Below are 18,781 nucleotides of genomic sequence, written 5' to 3'. Positions count from 1 at the left end.
TTCTAATTCTCCAATATGCTCTAATTCTTCCTCCGGCATTTTACTGAAATCTTTTAACATTTGGAGCTTTCTGGGAGTATATTTTATTGTGGGAACTGTGGAAACATCTATAATTTTTTCTTGGGAAGTTTTTAAAAGTGGTTTTAAAAATTTCTCTTGTTTTCTTTCAAATGCTTCTTCACCCGTTAGTTTTTGTCTGCGTTTCTTCTTTATGTCTTCCTGTTGTTTTACAACTTTTGAAACCAACTCTTGATGTTCCGTAAATCTTCTTGCTCTTTCTTTCGTATCCATTTATTTATTGAAAAATATCATTTAATATCTCATCTTGTTTCACAACAATATATTTATATTTTTCAGTCGTGTGTTTCATGTAATCCCCAAATTCCTTTTTACTACATAATGTAGAACAATTGTCTCTCCAAAAATTGTTTATATCTATTGAATTTAACTTGAATAAAATAAAAGTATTAGCATTGTTTCTGATGGAACGACGAGGAAGTTGAAAGTACGATTGACTAAGATAAATACAATTACAAGAAGAATGTCTCCCTCTTGTGTAGTAGCTGTCCATTACCGTTTGGTTTCTCTCATTAACACAATCATCAAAGATAATGAGGTTCTTTTTGGATTTATCCAAATCTTGGGGAGACGGTATATCATCCGTATTATCACTAAGAATACAAGTTATCGGTTTTGATTTCTTTTTGCATCTCTGTGTATCACAAAATAGTTGTATTATATCTTCAATGTTATAATCATTTAGGTTTTTTTGAAGTTTAAATAAACCGATTATATCTTCTTTTTGAAGACCAGCATTAAAACCTTGTGAGAGTAGTTGATACTCTGGTTGAAAACTCGACTTTGTGAAAATTATTAAATTATCATAATCTAAAAAGTTGGGAGTGAGGAGCATCTTTAAAAGTAAGCAGGTTTTTCCACATCCACTTGAACCAACTATGAGGCATCTTAATGAATTTGGGAGATTTTTATGGTTGTCAAATTTTATCTTATTTTCCCAAATGGGTAAAAAATCATTCATTTATATATTTGGAAATCAGGTTATTTAATTTATTATTGGCTTTTTTCGAAACTCTATATTTTATCCTAAGTTCAGGTTTAATTTCAAGATAATCCATTATTTTATTTATGCAATATCTTGTGTTGATATTTCCCTGAAAATCACATCCATGAATAATATATAACAACAATCCTTTGAACATTTCTCTAATACATTCAGTTTCTTCCCTTGTAAGGAAAGGTGTGTTATCACCCTCGTACTTTACATTCATTTCTCTAATCAATCTTGTAAAGTAATTCATTTTTGGTGTAAATCTAAAAGAATTATTTTCCTTTTTATATTTTTGATTATCATTAATTAGAAGATAATCACAGAATATACATTGTTTATAGGCTTTTGACTCTGTGTTTAATCCCCGTCTTTCACACGCAGGACAATTCTCAAATTTGTCATATGGAGAATCATGGAATTCAAGAGGCTCAAAATCGAGTAAACTATTCATATTTATAAAGTAAAACTTTACTTAAACTGAAATTCATCTTCGATATCATCTTCGATACTTTCAGAATCATCTATACTTTCATAACTATCATTTGAACACAAACTCTCGGTGTCATAACTATCGTTTGAATGCAAACTCTCGGTATCATAATCACTCTCATAATCTTCAAAATCTTCAGTTGAATATTGACTCATATTTAATTAGTAGAAAAAAACATTACCATCGGTATCTATATACATTTTTTCATTAACAGATTCAACTGCTACATTTTTTATTTTAAAGGTAATTTTAAAATGATCCTTAACTACAATTGAACGAAATGTCATTTCACCTGATATATTAACATCCTTTATTTCATCAGGATTTATATCTTTAGGGTTGTTGAAAAAAATACAAATTTCTCCTTGCATATTACAGATGGTCTTATCTTTTCTTTCTAAAGCTTCATCCATAAGGTTTTTATTTTTTGATACCTTTTCTTGTTTCATTGCTTTTTCTAGTTTTGAATATATTTCCAGAAGGAGAGGAGAAACTTTTGTTAGAGATACCTTAATTGATGTTCTTCCAGGTATACTAAAAGCCCTTCCACTGAAGTAAATTGAAGAACTCATCATATCCACCATAATTGTTTTTATCCAATAGTTGTTATATTTATCTTTGTTCAATTTTACATCCTTGACATATTTCTCAGTATCTTTAACAAATGAAGAGATTGATTGAAACTTGTCTTTTGTGTCTTAAAACATTGTATTTATTAAGTGAAAAAGTTGGAGGATAAAATGGTTTTAAGCACAGATTCACCTGTAAAATAAACGAAATTTTCATCAAGAAAACTTTAGTTTCAGCACAGATTCACCTGTAAAATAAACGAAATTTTCATCAAGAAAAAAATTGTAGTTTAAGCACAGATTCACCTGAAAAATAAACGAAATTTTCATCAATAAAATTTTAGTTTAAGCACAGATTCACCTGTAAAATAAACGAAATTTTCATCAAGAAAATTGTAGTTTAAGCACAGATTCACCTGAAAAATAAACGAAATTTTCATCAAGAAAATTTTAGTTTAAGCACAGATTCACCTGTAAAATAAACGAAATTTTCATCAAGAAAATTTTAGTTTAAGCAAAGTTTTATTATATAAATATGGTGAATACAACGTACTGCGATGTTTGTAATCACGAATATAAACATTATAGAAAACACCTCTGAACAAACAAACACACATTTAATCTATTTTATAAAATATCTCCTCTTGAGTTGGAAAGAAAACATTGTGATATCTGCTCAAAGGATGTTTTGAAGAGTAGTTATAATAGACATCTTCAATCACAAAAACACAAGAAAAATGAGTTTAAAGTAAAGGGAGACTATTATATTGAAAACACTGATGGGGCATTTAAAGGGCATATAAAAATAAGGATTTTTCAATTTGGAGAACCCGGTCCATCATCAATAGTTGAAACAATTGAAATAGTGAAACCTGATGTTGAAAAATTTATTAAAAAGACATTAAAAGAAATGAAAACTTTAAAGTTTTATATGGGAGTGAAAATGAATATGAAAAGACAAGATGAAGAACAAACTCCTTATATGAGAACAGATCTTCATTTTATAACATCATTTCAAGATTTTTTGAATAGTGGGGTTTATGAGGAACTATCAAGACAAGAGGAGGATGTTGATAATACAGTGGTAGGAAGTGGATTCAATATTTAAAAAATCATCTTTTTAGATATACACATTCTAAAATCAAACCCTCTTTGACTTTGAACAAATCTTCTTATATTGAATTACCAAAAGAAATAAAACGAAAGAAGGCAGTTGTTATTATTAAGAACAATGATAATAAATGTTTTCTCTGGTCTGTTCTTGCTCACTTACATCCACCAAAATGTAATTCAGAAAGAGTAAAACAATATATGAAATCTGAGAATACCTTGGACATTAAATATTTTAAATTCCCAATGCCACAAACAGATATTCCTAAATTTGAGAAAAAGAATAATCTTTCTATTAATGTATATGGATTAACGGATACAAAGTTCAAATATTAAAAATTTCAAACAACTATAAAAATGAAGAAACACACATTGATCTTTTATATTTTAGTGTTGGAAAGAATTCACATTACACATACATCAATAATTTATCAAGATTAATCTCTTCTCAGGTATTCGGAACAGCAAACAAAATATATCCTTGTAAGCAATGTCTTAATTCATTTCATACAAAAGAACGATTAGAACAACATTCAAAATATTGTAGTAATCATAAATCAGCTGTAATTACAATGCCTAAACCTGGTGAAAAGATTTCTTTTGAAGATTATAATAAATCTATCATGCACCCATTTGTGATATACGCTGATTTTGAGTGTATCCTTAAAAAGATAAATACTGCTTCTCCTAATCCAAAAGAATCATATACAAATAAATATCAAAAACATATTCTTTGTGGTTTCTGTTATTATATCAAATCATCTGTTGGAGAAAAGTATAATAAACTTGAACATTATAGTGGAAAAAATGCTTCACAAGAGTTTGTAAAACGATTAGAAAAGGATTGTATAAGACTAACTAAATTAATGAAAGAAACAAATGAACCGATGAAATTAACCAAAGAAGAAAAATTAGAATTTACAAAGAACAATATCTGTCATATTTGTGAGGAGGAAATTGAGGAGTCTAAAGTTAGGGATCATTGTCATCTTACTGATAAATATAGAGGTCCCGCTCATTCCTGTTGTAATCTTAATTATAAATTACCTTCTTTTATTCCAGTCTTTCTTCACAACAGCGCCAACTATGATACATATCTATTTATAAATGAACTTTCAAAAACACCAGGGAATATTTCTGCCATAACAAACACAAGTCAAAAGTATATTTCATTTACAAAAATGATATTCACAAAATCTATAACTCGTATTCGGTTTCTTGATTCTTACAAGTTTATGGGAACACCACTAGCCAACCTCGCATCAAATCTAAGCTCCACGGGCTCTTTTCCAAACCTTAATTCATTCTTTCCAAAAGAGGAAATTCTTACTAAAGAGGAAATTCAGATTAAAGAGATAATTCAAAGTAAAGAGGAAATTCTAATTAATGAGGAAATTAATGAAGAAATTCTTACTGAAGATGAAATTCTAATTATACAGAAAATTCGAACAAAGAATGAAATTCTAACTAAAGAGGAAATTCTGATTATAGATGAAATTCTGATTAAAGAGGGAATTCTAACTCGAGAGGAAATTGAAACAAGGAATGAAATTCAAAGTAAAGAGAAAATTCTTACAAGTAAGGGAATTTATCCTTATGGTTATATGGATTCATTTATGAGATTTAAAGAAACACAACTTCCTTCAAAAGAAAGTTTCTATAATAACCTTTATGAAGAAGAGATAAGTGATAAGGAATATAAACACGCACAAGAAATTTGGAAAATATTTAAGATAAAGAACCTTGGAGAATATCATGATTTGTATCTAAAAACAGATGTTTTATTGTTAGCTGATGTGTTTGAAGCTTTTAGATCACTCTGTCATAATAAAAATTGTTATGGATTAGATCCTGCCCACTATTTCACAGCTCCTGGTTTAGCTTGGAGTGCAATGTTGAAAATGACAAAACAAGATATAGATTTAGTCAGTGATGTAGATATGCTTTTGATGATTGAGAAGTCTAAGAGAGGTGGAATATCACAAGTATGTTCAAAAAGATATGCTAAAGCAAATAATAAATATCTTCCAAATTATGAGAGTGAAAAAGATAGTAATTATTTGATGTACTTTGATACTAATAATTTGTATGGATGGGCAATGTCTCAATCTCTGCCTTATGGTAAATTAGAGTGGGTGGAAGAAAAGGATTATGAAAAGGCTTTGATGAATATTGTTATTTCTTCTCAAGAGGAATTGAATGAGGAAGAAGAAGGTTATTATTTTGAAGTTGATTTGAGGTACCCGAGTGATCTTCATTATAAGCATAAAGATCTTCCTTTTGCATGTGAGAAAGAAACCCCAAAGAAAGAATGGTTAAGTGATTATCATAAAAGTTTTAATATTAAAGGTAAATCAACAGAAAAGTTATTAACAACATTCTATGATAAAGAGGGATATGTTTTGCATCAGCTAAGAGAGGTGGAATATCACAAGTATGTTCAAAAAGATATGCTAAAGCAAATAATAAATATCTTCCAAATTATGAGAGTGAAAAAGATAGTAATTATTTGATACTAATAATTTGTATGGATGGGCAATGTCTCAATCTCTGCCTTATGGTAAATTAGAGTGGGTGGAAGAAAAGGATTATGAAAAGGCTTTGATGAATATTGTTATTTCTTCTCAAGAGGAATTGAATGAGGAAGAAGAAGGTTATTATTTTGAAGTTGATTTGAGGTATCCGAGTGATCTTCATAATAAGCATAAAGATCTTCCTTTTGCATGTGAGAAAGAAACCCCAAAGAAAGAATGGTTAAGTGATTATCATAAAAGTTTTAATATTAAAGGTAAATCAACAGAAAAGTTATTAACAACATTCTATGATAAAGAGGGGTATGTTTTGCATCAAAGGAACTTGAGACAATATTTATCTGCTGGGTTGAGAGTAGCTAAAATTCATAGAGTTTTAAAATTTAAACAAAGTCCTTGGATGAAAAAGTATATTAAATTCAATACAGATATGAGAACAAATACAAAAGTAAAATTTGAAGGGGAATTCTATAAATTGATGAATAATGCTGTCTTTGGAAAGACAATGGAGAATGTTAGAAACAGGCAAAACATTAGATTTGCAACATCTTGGAAAGAAGCTTCTAGATTGATAAATAAACCAAGTTTTGAGAGAGAAGAGGTTTTTTCAGAGAACTTTTCTGCTATTCATATGAAAAAGGAAAGTATTGTCATGGATAAACCAATTTATATTGGAACAGCAGTTCTTGATTTATCAAAGATATTGATGTATGATTATTTGTATAATGATTTAAAGAAAGAGTATGGTGAAAATGTTTCATTGTTGTATATGGACATTGATAGTTTTATTCTAGATATAAAAACTGACGATGTTTATAAAGATATGAAGAAAAATATTGGAGTATATGATACAAGTAATTTTAGTAAGAGTGAGTTATTTTCAAAAAAGAATGAAAAGGTTATTGGTAAGTTTCAGGATGAGTTGGGTGGAAAAGTAATGAGTGAGTTTATTGGATTGAGAGCAAAGGCATATGCTTATAAGTATGGTGATCAGATTGATAAAAGGTTAAAGGGAATAAAGAAATATGTAATAAAGAAATCAATAACTTTTAGAAATTATTATAATTGTTTGATGAATAAGAAAGAAGAATATAGGAAAATGAATACAATAAGAAGTTATAAACATAAGATATATAGTGAAGAAGTAAATAAAAAGGCATTAGGAGCCTTTGATGATAAGAGATTTATTTTATATAATGGAATAGATTGTGTTCCATATGGATATTGTATGATAGAGTGTATAAAATAGATTGTGTTCCATATGGGTATTGTATGATAGAGTGAATAGAATAGATTGTGTTCCATATGGACACAAGTTTTAACGATGGGAAGATGGGTTAGGGTTTTTAAGGGCTACCGCCGCGTTTTTCACAATATATAAATGGTCGAACCAAGTATTAGTCAAACTAAAGAGTGGAGAAAATCTCAGTCTTGGTATATAAATGGAAAACATAATGAATGTGAAAAATATCAAATAAGTCTTATTGAAAAAATATCTAAAACAAAGGTAAATAAAACAAATATGTGAATCAATTTAAAAACCAATAAGTTAGAGGATGTAAAGAAAATAATAAATATCTTTGAATGGACTGAAAAATTTGATGGTTATCAATTGAACAATGGAAAAATAATTTACTACAATCTCAAAATGATATGCAACTCAGGAGGTGGTCAGATGAGATCATTAAGAGAAGTTTATCATTTCGTAATGGCACAAAAGGGGTATCTTAAAAAATATAAAGATTCAAATGTTTTGTTTTTAAATATTTTAGATGGGGATTATTGTGCAAAGAAAATTAAACTATTGAAGGAATTTGAGAATGAACAAATGTTTATAGGTTCGATGAGTGAGCTAAACAATATGCATCGGTTATTTGATAAAGAGTGTCCCGAGGCTTAGACGTTTCAGATATTTCTTTAGAATCACCTTTAACAAATCTTTATCTTATTGCATGGGTTATTTGAAAAAAAGTGTCCCCAGGTTAAAAGGGGAGACAAATAAATATACCTTGGGCTAAAAAGGGGATTTATTTTTTAGTGAAAAAAATTCATCGCTGAAAATCCCCCATTCATTTACATGGGGAAAAGTAAGCCAGAATCACTATTCTTACCCTACTCCCAGGTCTCAAAGTGTGTGTGTGTGTGTGTGTGTGTGTGTGTGTGTGTGTGTGTGTGTGTGTGTGTGTGTGTGTGTGTGTGTGTGTGTGTGTGTGTGTGTGTGTGTGTGTGTGTGTGTGTGTGTGTGTGTGTGTGTGTGTGTGTGTGTGTCGTTGATTGGTATCGACATATGCAGGTTTCAGAATGTGGAATGAAGTCCTCCCAGGGCAGGCTCAAAGCATCCACCTTCATTTCAGTAAGGGGTCACACATAATTCATAAACCAAGCTGTGAAGTTTTCTGTTCTCAAAGTTTTGTGCCGAGGGCTCTCTTCAGGATCGTCGCTGAGCCTCAGACAGCTTCCAACTGTAGTTCGTTTCTAATAATATTCCCCAGGATGGTTTTTCGCTCACCTGTAAAGTAGTTCCACGGAACTTATGGGATGACGTGTCGTCAGTCCGTCCAAAAATACTTGCAACTTCTGCTCAGAAACTACACCTACGATTTCAATGAAATTTGACCACAACCTTCATCACCCGTGATGCATTAAAAATAAAAAACTGGGTCTGAAGGGGTCTACAGAGGGAACCTACACAAACAATTCCAATGAAACTTCACTACAACCTTCATCACCCATGATGTGCCAATGTTTGTTCATGACATTAAAAAAATCAGGCTCTGAAGGGGTATAAGGGGGGTTGCCTACCAAAATATTTATTTGCTTTCTTTTCCAAAGCTACACGTACTATTCTGATGAAACTTGACCACCACCTTTATCACCCGTGATGTACCAAACTTTGTTCACAACATTTAAAATATTGGGGTCTATGGGTTTCTATGGGAGAGGGGGGGAGGGTTGCCCCCCAAAATATGTATTTGCTTACTTTTCTGAAACCACACACAATTTCGATGAAACTTAACCACAATATTTATCACCCATGATGTACCAAAGTTTGTTCATGGCATTGAAAATAAAATAATCCAGAGGTATTTACTTTCTTCGCCATTATATATTTTGTGGGTCATCCATGCCTGCCAGTGGTTGCCTGGTTATCTTATCCAGCCGCTACCAGGTGAGCGCCCTGGGGTATTGCCCCTCTGTGAGGTTCTTTGTCATCATTCCTGTAGGTCCAGCTCTCACTGGGACAACTGTAATGTTCTTCCGTTTCCAGAATATTTTCACTTCATTCTTGAGGTCTTGGTATTTGGTCATTTTCTTGATTTCTGCATCGTTTAGTCCAAAATCACTGGTATTAACACCTCAATCAGCAATGCCTTCTTCTTGTTTTGAACCGAAGTATGATATCTGGTTGCAATTCTTCATTTTCGATGTTCACGCTCGATGGGATCATTAGGTTGTACGTGAGCGGTACTTCCATGTTTTCAGTGAATGTTTTTGGTTCATATTCCCAAAAATTCTCTGGAACTGGCCTATCAAAGTTTTTGCAGATGTGCCAGCAGATTACTTTACAAACTCTGCTGTTAAAGCTGTTTTGTCATTAGTGTGTGTGTGTGTGTGTGTGTGTGTGTGTGTGTGTGTGTGTGTGTGTGTGTGTGTGTGTGTGTGTGTGTGTGTGTGTGTGTGTGTGTGTGTGTGTGTGTGTGTTCGGCCATTAAGCATAACATATTGTTACGGCTGTGGAAATTCGCATTACACCATAAAGGGCCCTCAGGTGAGATATCTTCATAGGTACATGTGTAGTTAGCCCAAACCCGTTGTATAGAGGGAATTCATGTGATTCATCCGGGCTGCGATGATTTGAGTTAGCCATTTTTTCTTTTCTGTCGTTATTTTGAACCAACCACGTCTCAACCGCCATCACACAACCACCACCTTAACCACCACGCCAGCCATCATCACCAACTACAACCACGCTCCAACCCGCAGACAACAACCACAACGCCAACCCTCACCACAGAAGACCCTCCACCACCTTCGCATTTACCTTCACGAATTCATCCCACATCATCGCTTCTACGGCCATTCCCGCACCACCTGTGAACACTGAATGTCAGGCTGTCTCGGGCCTGTTCGGCGATTGGTGCCGAACGCACCGAGCTGCGAGCACGAATGGCGGCCTTTCCGAGGGGAAAATTCAGATCACAAACTCTTCACGCCCACTTCTCCTCCGTCCAATTGGCGAGCGCGGGGGGCTTGGCCCTGCCTCCACGTGTGTGTATGTAAAGTCCGTATATGCAAATTTTAGGATCAGGAGAGGTTCACGCCCATTTTTGCCCGACCAATGGCTGACCAGGGGGGCGGCGTGGCCCCGCCTCCAATCGCGTTCTGATCCTAAAATTTGCATATTGGCTGCTCCTGCCGCCTATAAAAAGGTGAGCACAAGGCGAATCGAGCGAGTTGGGTTTTGGAGTTGCTTGGAGAGTGTCGTCGAGAATTGCTTTTGGGGACAAGGAGCGTTGCGTTGGTGGAGTTGTCGAGTGCGCGCGGTGGAACTGCAAGCAAGGGAGCTCGGGTCTGAGGCAAGAAGGACAGCGGTCGGCGACGAGGTTGCGGTGTGGGGGATCGCTCGTCTCGTCGCGGGACCCAAGCCAGCCAGCCACTCCCCTTCCCCAGGGCATCAACAATTCCCCCTTTTCCCCGTGCTGAGATAGTGCAAAAGGGGGCCCCGTTCCCACCCCACCCCAAACGTGGTGCCAACGAAACCCACCAAGGGGCACGGAGTCTGGGCACAGCGGCGCGGCAACATTTTGCGGCTTGCCCGCCAACGAGTCACGAGAACGCGGGTAAGACCTCCCCGGTCTCGCGGACCTGGCCGCTCCTCCAGGTCACGTGCACATTTGGCCTACGGGCCTGTCTGCCTCCTTGTCTGTGAGGGTGGCTTCTTTCCTTTGCTTTTGTGTAAATGTGTGTTGGCACCGTCTGTGAAGTAAAACTGTATAAGTGTTGCCGTGTGTGCGCGTAGTTGGTTTTAACTCTTACATTTGCTTTATGTGCATTTTGATTCTGTATGGCTGTATATACGTGCTTTCCATGTGCCGGGAAATAAAATGCTTGCTTGTTGAACTGTGCCCGTTTCGCTTTGTCTTTTCTCTATTGACTCTCCATCCTGCTTCACGTAAGGGGTTCGTAGTGGGTGCAACATCCCGGTAATTAATCGGAACCGTCGAGGCCGACGATAACACCACTCGGTTATCACTGTAGCACGGAACGGACCGCTTAAGCGGTTCATGTCCGGAGTCGGCCTGTGGCGTGGTACGATTGCCCGGTCGACCATTCGCGCAGGTACTTAGGTAGATCGAATTTGTCGAGCAACCCTATCCTGCGCGGGTGGGCAATTGGCACGATCGTGGTGAGGTTAAACCCCCACTCGTGACTAGCTCCTGGCGTTGTTCCGAGAGCGTCACGACAGAATTGTCCATCCGGTGGGCGACGTGCCACGATTCGAGTTACGTGGCCGTCCGCACGCCAGCGGGCGCGAATTCACAACAATATCATTCTCTTTGCCAACGCCTTCTTCACCCCTCACCTTTCTGTTGTTTTTTTCCTCCTTCACCCCCACCCCTCACTCACTCTCCCTCCCTCCCTCCCTCTCTCTTTCTCTGTCCTCTCCTCATTCCCTCCTCCGAATAAAATGCAGCGCTCTCCTCCCACACCTCTGGCGCTCTCTCACTGTCTCCGTCTGTCTGTCTAACTCACTTTCTTGCTCTCATACACTTCCCACCCACAATGCATAGCAACGTTTGGTGAGGCGTCACTCTCCCCACTTCCACCCCCTTCCTCACTCTTCCCCCTTTCGAGCTCCCCCTTCTTCACCCACTCCTAGTTTTCCCTCCCTCCTCTCCTCTCCCCTCCCTTCCTTTGCTCCATCCTCTCTGCCTTCTCTCTTCTCTCTCTTTCCTTTTTCCTCCCTCTTTCTCCCCCTCCCCCTTAATACCACCATCAGCAAAGTGACGGGTTGTATTTGCTAGTGATAATTAAAATAAATCACAAAACGCAAAGCACGGATGTAGAAGCATGTCACAATTTATGCCCCGCGAATACGCGGGTTCCACAAATAGCGGGGTCCAGCAGTACATCCAATTATCCAAACATACATACACTTCTTATGTGGCTATCACTTCCTGAGCAGTACCTGTTTGGGTTGGCCCCAAAATGCAAAAGCTGAGAGACAATGTTGCTGTGACCCAGAAGAGCAGCAATGAAAAGAGGTGTCTGGCCAGCATCGTTCACAGCTTCAACACCAACACCTACAAACATGGTTTTTCATCAACAATGATGCATGGTTTTTCATAAATAAACAAGAATCATATGTGATGCCATGCTTTGGTGCTTAGCACCTCTCGTATGACTCATAAGTGCACTTTCCCCCATATTCCTGATATCGAGTGTCTTCGTTCACAAGGCCAAATGCAGAGTCTGTGCGGACTGCTTCAGGAGTCAATCCCGGTAGTCGACGTGCTTCAGCCACAAGGAATGAAAATTTCAATGCTTTGACATTCCACTGCATTAAACTAGAGCATTCACAGAACACGTGAACCCATGCTGTGGGGGTAGTGCTGTGGAAATGATTCCTTGGCATTAACATTGCATAGAATAGTTTAGTAAAGTACTTAATAAATGTCTTGGAGCAAGCGTGAGGTGAAGTCGTCGTGATATTAGATATGCATGGTTTTATGTAATTGACAACGTACACCTCTCCAAATGTATGTCTCTAAACATAGGGGCAATACCCCTGGGCGCTCATCTGGTTGAATAATGATACTGAGGAGGAAGTTAAGGTGAGACAGAATCAGCAAAATGTACCTCCCAATGAAGCCATGTAATAGCAATTACCTATTTTAAAGGGAAACCCACCCCTGCCCCCGTAAATCCCCTTCGACCACAATTTTTTAAATAGCATGAACAAACTTTATACATCGTGGGTGATGAAGGTAGTGGCAAAGTTTCATTGAAACTGAGTGTGTGGTTTTGGAGAAAAAAAGTAAGTACATATTTTGGGGGGCCACTCCTTTAGACCCCGATTTTCACAGCGTGGCGACATCGCGCTGTTATATAATTGGCTATTCTGTCCTGTGTCTTCTGTCACACTTCTTGTTGGGTGTGATGTGGGCGGAGATTGCCGGGTGTATTGTGGGCGGGGTTAATGCGGAAGAGCGACGTTTTTTGTGCTGAATCGTTTTCTGTGTGACACCGGAAGTTGATTTTCTGAGCAGGAAGTGATAATCTTCCTGTTCCGTTAGTTGTTGTCGCGCAGCGTTGTAACTCTCATTAACCTCCGCCATCGAAGATCGGAGGTTACTGTTTTCACCCCTTTGTTTGTTTGTTTGTGAACAGTATTAAGGAAAAACTCCTCGACGGATTTCAACGAAACTTGGTGGGGGGGGTTAGGTATGGTCCAAGGATCATGCCATTAGATTTTGGACTTGGTCCCCCTCCCAAAAAAAAAATTGTTACAGAAAAAAAAAAATTTTTTTTTGCATTTCTATGTTTCAAGTGATTTCCAACCCCCCCCCCCCCATAAAAATTTAGAGAAATTTTTTTTTTTGCATTTCTATATGTTTTAAGTGATTTCCAACCCTCCCCCCCCCCCCCCCAAATGCTGGAGAAAAGAACTATAACTCTGTCAGCACTGTTGACATCATATTTAATGAATAAGATATAAGATTCACTTGAGTGAACTCTCACTCAAGTATTGGCGGCGGAGGTTTTGCAATCTCCCGAGTGCTCCCCCTCGAGTTCTAAATTGTTTTTCACCAGAAGTGTTTTTAAAACGTCTTGCATAATTGGCTATTCTGTCCTGTGTCTTCTGTCACGTCTTCTGTCACACTTATGGCCGTGTACGTCCCTTTGATCTGAGGGCTATAAATAGAAATTTGTCCAACGTCACAACTCTTCCCATAATGCATGCTAATTCACCGTATCTACATTTAAATTTTATAACTGCAAAGTTGTTTCATCATTCTTAACCTCGACTTTTACTGCCCCCAGCCACGCGATATCGAAGTATTCGCTTCTTGTTTTTTATGTCGTTAACAAACTTTGGTACATCACGGGTGATGATGGTTGCAGTCAAGTTTCATCAGAATTGTCTGTTGTTTCTGAGAAGAAAGCAGAAACCTCCTTGGGGGGAGGGGGGGCAACCCCCGTAGACCCCCTTCGGGCCTGATTTTTTTTAATGCCATGAGCAAACTTTGGTACATACAGGGTCATGAAGGTTGTGGTAAAGTTTCATCGAAATTGTGTGTAGCTTCAAAGAAGTTGCAACTATTTGCGGATGGACGGATGACGCGCCATCCCATAAGCTCCCCGGAACTACGTTCCAGTTGAGCTAACCATCTCATAAGCTCCCCGGAACTACGTTCCAGCTGAGCTAAAATCACTATCCCTGTGCATCTTTGTTTTATGTTCTTCCCTTTGGAAATCCATCTTTATGTTATTTTTGGCATCTCGCTTGGCCGTTAGTGCTGGTTTTGGAGGGAGGAGTGGCACCAGAGCGATTATCCGCAGCCGCACCACCAATAACATTGGGGTGAGGAGTCATGGAAGAGTCGCCCCACCCCAAAAGGGGATCCTCGCCAAATTTTCCTCTAAGAAAACCCTGGAATCCAGAAGGAAAGCTGTGCATTGCGCTCCTGCTGATGTCGCCATCCGAGCCAGAACCACACTCTCTCCTCTCCTCCTGGGTCCAAAAGTGCCGTTTCCCTGCCCAAGCAGCCAGGACTGTGCTGGATCATCCAGTGGTGCCCTGCCAGACAATTAGTCAGGTTCCTCGTTTCCATAATTTGACGTTCGTTGGAATTTTTTGGAGAGTAGCTAACCTCAACATTTTTGGAAAGCTTAAACAATACCAAAACAGAATTTTTCAATGCATTTAATGTGGTCAAATAGGTCGGTTTGGGGTAAAAACCCGTTTTTTTAATTTCAGCTCTGAAAATTCAAAATTAATCGCAAGCAAGCAACTGATGATGCACAATTGTTAACTAGAGGACAGTTCTTAATATAGAATACATATATCTGTATTTTGAGCAATGGTTGCCATGGAAACGGCTATCATTTTGTCAAATTACTGTTTATTTAATGTATTGCTTTCAAATCTTGAAACAAGTAACGCATGAATATGGTGATCAGTGAAATGTACTTAATGTCAAATATGAGTTTGTAGCCAATTGGCATCACTGTCTCTAATGTCACTCATCATTGCCATCGTCATCATCACTATCGTGGTCATGCCGTTCAATGTTTGAGTCCTCGTCATTCTCAGACGAAGTGCTGCACATGCAAAGATCAGTGCATGTTAAGTTCTTGGCCCTGCAGGAACATCTCTGTGATGAACATTCTGTCTTGCACCGGCACCTTATCATCTCGATAATTGCCTTTGGTGCAGGGAGAATGTCTGTTGTTGTCGGTTTGAGTTGACCACTCGTGTCCTTGTGGAAGCCATTCTTTAATGGATCAAGAAATGTTTGCTGAGAAATTGCTGCTTGACCCCAAACGTATGCCTGGATATGTACCCGCATGATATGCTGCCTCAGAGCACTGACAGTTGGTGGTAACTTGTCATTCTCAGCCATGTTCTTACAGAAGAGATGCCACTGAAGTTCGGGGATGCTGGAAATATTGACACCACTTGGACAATAACCTGAACAGACAAATCTTGCTAAAGTTGTGTATAGGTCCTCTGACAGTTCAGCATCCTTACAGGGCATAGCAAAGGCATCTACCATGTCGTCATCGGCCTTCAAGTAGCACTGGAACCGCTTTGCCTTACCATGTCGAGCGAACCGCCCAGTATTATCGGCACCTGTGAATGTGTGGAAGGCTGGCAATGCCTGGGCTCTCTCCTCACCTTGGGCCTTCCAGATTGGCTCGATTTTGACAATGCTAGATGCCATTGAGATAGATGTGTGTCTTGGCAGGAGATGATAGTTTGCTATGGCAAGAACCAGAACATCCATATCAGGTGAGAATATCGTCAGCTCAATATCTCCCGTGTGTTGCTGTGATGCAGCTATTGCTTGCTGGATCATCAACGTATCGGCCTCCTCATGGTTATTCACCGCAAATTGGAGACCCCTGTTGCTCGACGTCCACCCAGATGCCAAAACGACTACCACCTTTGTTGAATCACGGTTGTATTCGAGAGTTTTCTCTGCCAAGTACTCTTTCAGATCAGCCTTGGTTTGATCATGGGACAGAAGTCGACTCATCGTGATATGTTTGATACTGGTATCATCCTTGACCTGATATTTGACTGGTGCCTTTCCTTGACGTTGTTTGTCTCTGGTTGTGCTCTTGAGGGAATCCTGCTTGTACGTATCAAAAACAAGAATTACATGGTCGAAGCCTCTGGTCAGACTCATCACCCTATCATTGAAACATTCACTGAGGTCCTTCACTGTCACGACCATTGCTGGTTTCTTGGTCATTTTCTGGACAACTACCATTCCATCCACGACTGCGACCTTCGTGCTAGTACTGCCATCAATTACAGCATCAGCGGGTGCTGGTTCCATGTGTGTGGCATCAAGCTCATCTTCTGGTAAAGATGGTTCCTTGTTGGCAAACTTCTCCAAGTTGTGGATTACCTTCGACTTGTCGGTGCATGACAGTAAGCTACCGTTTGGTGCAAACAGGGCCCTCGGTGTCACAGTGAATTCAAAGTTGCCAATTGCATCCTTCTAGTCGCCGTCCCTGCTGGATCTGGAGAGTACCATCAGTCTACCATACAAATCCTTGGTTTCTTTTGAATCTACTGTCTTGTCCCTGACTTTGATTGCTAGTGTTGTATTGCCAGACATGTACATTCTGTTCTTCTCCTTCTTCACTGGCGCCCATAGGCTGACATCACCATTGATCCGTTTAGCAACAAAATCTTCATCGAGATTCTGTCCCGTTTCATCAATGTTCAATATCTGTGGTACAAATTCTTCTGGCACATAAGCGTGGGTGACCACATTGAAGAGCTGGTTACCCTCAACTTCAAATGGATTTTCATGACTAAGTATGGCAGCCTTGATTCGGTCAATTGCATTGTGTTCACGCTTGACGACACTTGGAGACAGGCCATGGTGCTCAATGATCTCACTTTCCTTCAGACCAAACTGTCCCTTCAACTCGCAAGACAGGCGTTCAGGTGCAGCCAAGAAGAATCGCTGTCTGGCATTTGCATGATTTGATATGCCAATCAGACCAGAGTGAACCTTCAGCAACCTGTTCAGATGTACAACAGCGTGGTCTGCTCCGATCGATACAAATGGGATAGTATTCTTGGTGACCGAAATATTGCCTGCTTCGAGCTTCCTCTAGGTATCTGAATGGCTGCTCTTAAGCACATACATGTCAGATGTGTACCTTGGCCAGAGCCACTTGTACTTGATTCTCTCCATGGCAAAAAATATTTTGCTGAGTACTTCACCGGCTTGAAGATGAAGGTTTAAGTCGGCATTCCGAGATGCTGCAACAAAATGCAGAATTGCCTCTACTCTGTGGAGATACAGTGGGGAGAACAAGTATTTGATACACTGCTGATTTTGCAGGTTTTCCCACTTACAAAGCACATAGAGGTCTGTAATTTTTATCAGAGGTACACTTAAACTGTGAAAGACGGAATCTAAAACAAAAATTCTGAAAATCACATTGTATGATTTTTAAATAATTAATTTTCATTTTATTGCATGAAATAAGTATTTGATCACCCACCAACAGTAAGAATTCCGGCTCTCACAGACCTGTCAGTTTTGTCTTTAAGAAGCCCTCCCATTCTCCACTCATTACCTGCATTAACTGCACCAGTTTGAACTCGTTATCTGCATAAAAGACAGCTGTCCGCACAAAATCAGCCTCCAACCTCACCAAAATGGGCAAGACCAGAGAGCTGTCTAAGGACATCAGAGACAAAATTGTAGACTTGCACAAGGCTGGGATGGGCTACAGGACAATAGGCAAGCAGCTTGGTGAGAAGGCAACAACTGTTGGTGCAATTATTAGAAAATGGAAGAAGTTCAAGATAACAGTCAATCTCCCTTGGTCTGGGGCTCCATGCAAGATCTCACCTCGTGGAGCCTCAATGATCATGAGAGGTGAGGGATCAGCCCAGAACTACATGGCAGGACCTGGTCAATGACCTGAAGAGAGCTGGGACCACAGTATCAAAGAAAACCATAATTAACGCACTATGCCGTCATGAATTAAAATCCTGCAGCGCACACAAGGTCCCTCTGCTCAAGCCAGCGCATGTCCAGGCCCGTCTGAAGTTTGCCGATGACCATCTGGATGATCCAGAGGAGGAATGGGAGAAGGTCATGTGGTCTGATGAGACCAAAATAGAGCTTTTTGGTTTAAACTCCACTCGCCGTGTTTGGAGGAAGAAGAAGGATGAGTGCAACCCCAAGAACACCATCTCAACCGTGAAGCATGGTGGTGGAAACATCATTCTTTGGGGATGCTTTTCTGCAAAGGGGACAGGACGACTGCACCGTATTGAGGGAAGGATGGATGGGGCCATGTATCGCGAGATCTTGGCCAACAACCTCCTTCCCTCAACAAGAGCATTGAAGATGGGGCGTGGCTGGGTCTTCCAGCATGACAACGACTCGAAACACACAGCCAGGGCAACTAAGGAGTGGCTCCGTAATAAGCATCTCAAGGTCCTGGAGTGGCCGAGCCAGTCTCCAGACCTGAACCCAATGGAAAATCTTTGGAGGGAGCTGAAAGTCTGTGTTGCCCAGCGACAGCCCCGAAACCTGAAGGATCTGGAGAAGATCTGTATGGAAGAGTGGGCCAAAATCCCTGCTGCAGTCTGTGCAAACCTGGTTAAGAACTACAGGAAACGTCTGATCTCTGTAATTGCAAACAAAGGTTTCTGTACCAAATATTAAGTTATGTTTTTCTGATGTATCAAATACTTATTTCATGCAATAAAATGCAAATTAATTATTTAAAAATCATACAATGT

At 39.0% G+C, this 18,781-nt stretch overlaps 1 protein-coding gene across 5 annotated transcripts in view; it reads right to left on the bottom strand.

Annotated features, from left to right (window-relative positions):
• TEX14 (testis expressed 14, intercellular bridge forming factor) overlaps positions 1-12,100 on the bottom strand; it is a 188,561-nt gene extending 176,461 nt beyond the window's left edge. For all 5 annotated transcript variants that reach the window (XM_085876591.1, XM_085876593.1, XM_085876592.1 and 2 more), the window contains exon 1: positions 11,960-12,100. In XM_085876591.1, the coding sequence (XP_085732717.1) occupies positions 11,960-12,084 (125 nt within the window). In that variant the 5' untranslated portion in view covers positions 12,085-12,100. The remainder of the gene's footprint in view (positions 1-11,959) is intronic.
• Between the last annotated feature and the right edge of the window lie 6,681 nt (positions 12,101-18,781).

This window comes from Eptatretus burgeri, chromosome 4, assembly GCF_056783735.1.
Source record: "Eptatretus burgeri isolate ZD-2024b chromosome 4, Ebu_testis_v1, whole genome shotgun sequence".
Classification (NCBI taxonomy): Eukaryota; Metazoa; Chordata; class Myxini; order Myxiniformes; family Myxinidae; genus Eptatretus; species Eptatretus burgeri.
Note: the sequence above shows the minus strand (reverse complement) of the source record. Positions and strands in the feature narration are given on the sequence as shown.